General features: G+C 54.0%; 2 protein-coding genes across 2 annotated transcripts; both read right to left on the bottom strand.

Annotated features, from left to right (window-relative positions):
• Positions 1–383: 383 nt before the first annotated feature.
• On the bottom strand, positions 384–899 carry NGA_0240500 (uncharacterized protein; the record flags this gene model as incomplete). The annotated part of the gene is made up of 2 exons (XM_005854265.1): positions 737–899; positions 384–637 (listed from the first exon to the last, which is right to left on the bottom strand). Coding segments are annotated over exons 1-2 (408 nt in total), but the record flags the coding sequence as incomplete, so codon positions are not given.
• Positions 900–1,819: 920 nt separating this feature from the next.
• On the bottom strand, positions 1,820–4,727 carry NGA_0240400 (er lumen protein retaining receptor; the record flags this gene model as incomplete). The annotated part of the gene is made up of 6 exons (XM_005854264.1): positions 1,820–2,548; positions 2,989–3,034; positions 3,213–3,387; positions 3,506–3,592; positions 3,837–4,095; positions 4,588–4,727. Coding segments are annotated over 6 exons (849 nt in total), but the record flags the coding sequence as incomplete, so codon positions are not given.
• Positions 4,728–5,088: the final 361 nt, after the last annotated feature.

The raw sequence follows: 5,088 nt of genomic DNA, 5'->3' as shown, positions 1-5,088 counted from the left end.
CTCCCTCCCCTCCCTCCCTCCCTTTCTCTCGGCTCTCCCAGCATCGCCAAAGCCGCTCTCCTGCACGATGCCCAGTCCCCCTTCCCCTTCCTCCCTCCCTCCCTCGCCCCCTCCTTCCCCACCTGCATCGCCAAAGCCGTCTGCGTCAACGGCGCCGGTTCCCCTTCCCCCCGCATCACGTGGGAGACGCGCTGGCGCCCCCCGGCCAGGGAGGACGCCCGTCCCCGGGGAAAGGAAGGAGGGGGAGGGAAGAAGGAGCTGTGGGACGCGTGGTGGCGGGGCTCCATCATGGGGAGAGGGGCTTGGGAGCTATGTTCTTCGAATGACGTGGAGGAGGTCTGCCGTGCCACAAACGTGCTTGGCCGCCGCCGGAGCCCAGAAGCAGAAACGGGCGGACCCGGTCCGCAAAGGGCGACCGGCTCGGCACTGCGTGGCGTCCGAGTTGGCAGGAAAGAGAGGAGGTGGGAGGCCGGTGAATCCCTGGAGCTCGGCCGTTGTTGGCTGTGTCGGACGGGGCGGGCGGTGGGCGGGTAAGGTAGCGGGGAGGGAGGAGAGGGAGGAGCAGAGAGGGAGACCCCTGTGAGGCTTCGCGCTTCCCGGACCAAGGCCGACCTGGCCGCTGATTGACTTGGAGGAGCTGTTGGGAGGATGGTATGGAGAGGGTGGGAACGAAAATGGGGTCGTCAGGTGGCACGCACCTTCAGAATTCGAGAGATATTAGTGACGCCCAGCCTACCTGCTAACTGGCTGTAGGACCGGTCGATGAAGACGCGATGCGGGCAATCTTCATCCTCGTGGTTGCCTCCGCACGTCCAACATTCCTTTTCAGATATCGATGTGTTGCTCGTTTGTTGATGGGTAGGAGCTGCTGGGGTCTTCGGAGCAGTCATGGCAAAATGCTGTTGAAAGCCGTACGTGATGTGATTGAGAAATTGGGGAGGTCGTCGTCCGATGCCTTTGTGCGCCTGACTTTGGAGCGAAGGGCCACAACGCGCAAATAAAAAAGTACGATGCCGGGGGCAAGTTGATTTGGATTTTGTGACTGGGAAGAATGACATGGCACTTTCGTAGGATGTAGCCCCAGGCGTTCCGCTGTGTCACTCAAAGTATGCCAATCACCAGAGCACAAGATGAAGGAAACCTTGCCGAACGGGATTGATGCCTTGTGCAGCATAACAGGCTGATTAAGGGTTCGATTCTGTCCCTCATAGTCGCATGATTAGACATGTCGCTCTCGCAACCCGTTGCGCTGTAAATCAAGGAGCGGCACAGAGCGTGTAGTCGTCATCGCCGCGGTAATTTGAATTCAAATCGACCGTTAGAACAAGGGCGCAAAAGGTGAGGGGTGGAAGCAGGATCTAACATGTATTTTACCGCATCCTTTGACGCTGAAGTTCATACACCGCTGTTTAAAAATTGTTTTACGACAGGAAATTTCATTTTGCTCACAGGTGGGCAAAGACAAATTGTCAAATGTGAACCAAGTCAATTTTCGCCTCCCCACCCTGTACGAGGAAAAAATAATGCTAAATATCATGCCTATAAAGCCTGGAATTTGACTGGTCCCTGCCTGCAAAATTCATGATAATTTCCTTAATCAGAAAATGCCCCTTCGCACAGCCATTATGAATGCCTTATTGTATGTACGCCTTATTGTATGTACAAGGTCGGATGTGAGAGCTCATTGTGTTGCATCCATTCTTTACGTATGTCTGGTTTTCGTGCACCTCGTAGGGACCCGACATTTTTCACTTTTCGATAGGATTAGGCACACGAGGGGGAAAACCACATCTACAAAGGGTTACAAGTGCCATCCTTCTGGAACTATTGGTGTTCAACATCAGAGAAACCCACGCGTGCCAAGCGAGTGCTAGATGCGATGTACGGGCCTCGGACGGTAATCAAAAATGCTTCCAGTTTCCCCCAACGTTCCCTTAACAAAGATTTTGGGATGCTATTGCACGCGTGTATCTGTTCGTCCGCGTTCGCAATGCATATGCAGAAACTGAGAAAGAAAAATAGTGACGGAAGACGGCTATCATTGAGGAGAAAAAGAAGGGAAAAAATCACATCAATCCATGGGGCACACGAAGCCCAGACCAGTCTCTAAGGTTTCTTACGGACCGTCTTTTGCTTCTCTTCCGAGCACCTCATCTCCCCCTCCTGCGCTCCACAGAATTTTAAGGAACTTTCCCTTCGGTGGAGGCGCGTTAATATATGTTACTCCCTGACTATCTGGCTTGCTCCTGCCTTTGCCCGTCATCCACCCCCTCTGCTTCTTCCCCTCCTTCCCTTTCTTCCCCCTTCGACAAAGAGAAAATGATCCTCCCTTCGCCCCAGATGTGTCCCCACCTCGTTCCTCCGTCCCAGTCTCCTTCTCACTCTACAGCTACTTTCATCCTCCCTCTACACAAGCCCTCCGGCTCGGGGCAGCTGGAGGGGTAGGCCGCTTCTGACGCTGATCAGGTAATAGTAGAAGAAGTCGACCATGAGGATGATGTGGATGAATTGGGTAAGGAGGACGAAGACGCCGACCATTTTGGATCCGCTGAAGGCAAGAGGGAACGAGGGTGGATGGTCAGGGAGGAGGGATGGGGGTGAGAAAGGACGCGTCGTTTGGGGGCAAAGGGCTTCAAGGCGGGGAGGGAGAGAAGGAGGGAGGGAGGGAGGGTGAACGTGCCTGTGATCGACAAGCTCGTGGTAAGACGACATCCAGAAGATCATGTCTAGTACTCGCGCGAAGCCTGAGGCGAAGACCCAATGACCGATTAGGACCTCCACAACTTGAGAGGACTGAAGGGAAAGAGGAAAGAAGGGAGAAAGGGAGAAAGAGGCAGGGAACGGGTGAGGGGAGAGACGAGGAAGGAGGGTCGCGAGGAGGGAGGGATGGAGGGGTGGCGAAAGGGAGGGGAAGAGGGTGGCAAGGCCAAGAATACCTGTTTTTGGAACATGTAAAGCTGGGGGAGCATCGCGACCGACTCTAGATACATGGAGAAGGCCCAGGTCGTGTCCGCCAAAAAGTGAGAGTTGAGGCCTGTCAAGAAAGGGAAGAGGAAAGGAGGGATCGGGTGGAAGGGGGGGGGGAAAGGAGGATGCAGCCTCGCTCAGGATAAAATTGAGGATCGCACAACGGAGAGAGCAAAGTGCTCGTCACTCTCACGATAAAGGAACCCAGGAGACTTGAACCGTCCTTTCCTCCTTCCCTCACCTACCAGGATGGAACAAGACGGCCAGGGCAAAGCAAGGCACAGCTAGGTACACCAGGGCGCCAAAGGAGGCAGGAACGTGCAGATTCCCAAACGAATCCGTGCGCTCATCGTAGGAATGGGGAAAGCGGACCTTGACCAGGTACATGGAGACGAGGACCAGGAAGAGGGAGAGGGATTCCTGTCGAGGCAGAGAGGGGGAAAGGTGGGGGGGGAGGGGGAGAAGGTCGACTCGGTGTCAGGCAGGGCTTGCGGGGCCTCGACAGGCCCTCTGTCGGGCTCGCCCAACCCCCACCTACCACAAAGTGATAAAACCAGTCGCCGCTCTTGTCGTAGGGAAGGTATCCGGAGAAGGGGATGATGGAGGTGAGGCGGAAGAAGAACACCTGAGGAGATGGGAGGGGGCGTGCAAAGGGACGGTCAGGAAGCTGGGTTGGGAATATATGTATATATACACACAATATAAATATGCCACAGTGTCGAGAAAAAGGACAGCTTGGACAGCCCGACGTCTCTCCCGCATAACTAAATGCCAAGAAAGTTCCCCACGAGAACCCTCCCACCCTCTCGTCTGCTTTCCGCCCTTCCCCTTTCATCCCTCTCCCCCTCCTGTTTCCTCCTCCTTCCCACCAGCGCATAGAGCTGCAAGGTTTTAAACGACACCCCCGTCGCACTCCGCGCGGTCCACAGTTTCACGGCCAAGAGCCCAAAGCCAAAAGTGCGGGCAAAAGCTCCGTAGGTCATGATGAAGGAGAAATCGCCGTCGCTTACTAGCTTCCACACCACCAAGGAAAGAAGAAGGAAACCGACCCAAGCCAGGGCAGGACTTTGTCTGTGTTTGCTCAGAAGACGGAGGTACCGGTCCAGCTGCATGTTAACGTTCCCACCCCTGTGAACGTGCGAGGGTAAGAGGGAAGAGAAGGGGGGAGGCGGAGGGGGAGGGGGGAGAGGGACAGGAGGTAAGGAGAAGACAATGGCCCCCGGACAACAATTGACAAGAAAGCGAGCATTGCTTGAATTACAACGTTCATAAAATTCTCTATTCAAGAAGAACCCAAAAAGGGGTAAGTTCCCCCAAGAAATCATGGAATGGTAGTATCAAGTGACTGTGCTCATTATAAGGTGAGCGGCTCGATAGATCGAAAGGCATGAGCGCCTCAAACACTGTACCATAATCGCATGACAGCTGTTTTAAAATGCTAAAAGAATACAAAGAGCATTATACAGGGATTGAAACTAGAAGGAATGATGGATTTGGAGTGAAAAAGAACAGGGGAGGAAGTTGAGGGATACGCATGGAGAGTTCGAACAAAAAAAGACTACCTGGCCCAAATTCAAGTCATCAGGAAATACAGGTTCAGGCTATGGACAGAATACTTACTTGGATTCACCCATGATAATAGAAAACTTGTTCGAGGTACGTGGTGTGTTGCTGAGCCCGGAAAAACAATGAAGGGATCCGCGCAGGAGGGTGTAAAGGAATACGACGAGCAGTTCAGGGTTTGAAGCCCAGGCTGCCTGTAAAAGAGCAAAAGGGTGTTCAAGCATTTTCATGCGAGATTGCGAGTGTTTCAATCAATTGTATGGAGGCATGATTTGCGAATTGGTGTTGTTTGTGTTTTGAATGGAAGGCCTTGTGTGCCATTGGGCTCATGAGGGAACCGGAGAGTCTTCCCTTGCGCAAACTGCAGGAGGGGGAAAGGCTGCCCACAAAACAAGTACCCACGCCCGCGAACAACCGCACGGGATGTGCTCCATGCACCTCGGCTGTGATTCACGCAGGAGACGCCACGTAATGGGTCTTCACGGACGGAAGGCGGCTTTCCGAAGGGGTTTGGGTGTCTGAGGAAGGAAGGAGGGAGGGACGGCGACTGAGGGAGTT

Source organism: Nannochloropsis gaditana (genome assembly GCF_000240725.1).
Source record: "Nannochloropsis gaditana CCMP526 unplaced genomic scaffold scaffold564, whole genome shotgun sequence".
NCBI classification, from domain to species: domain Eukaryota; class Eustigmatophyceae; order Eustigmatales; family Monodopsidaceae; genus Microchloropsis; species Microchloropsis gaditana.
This window is presented reverse-complemented; position numbering and strand designations above follow the sequence as displayed.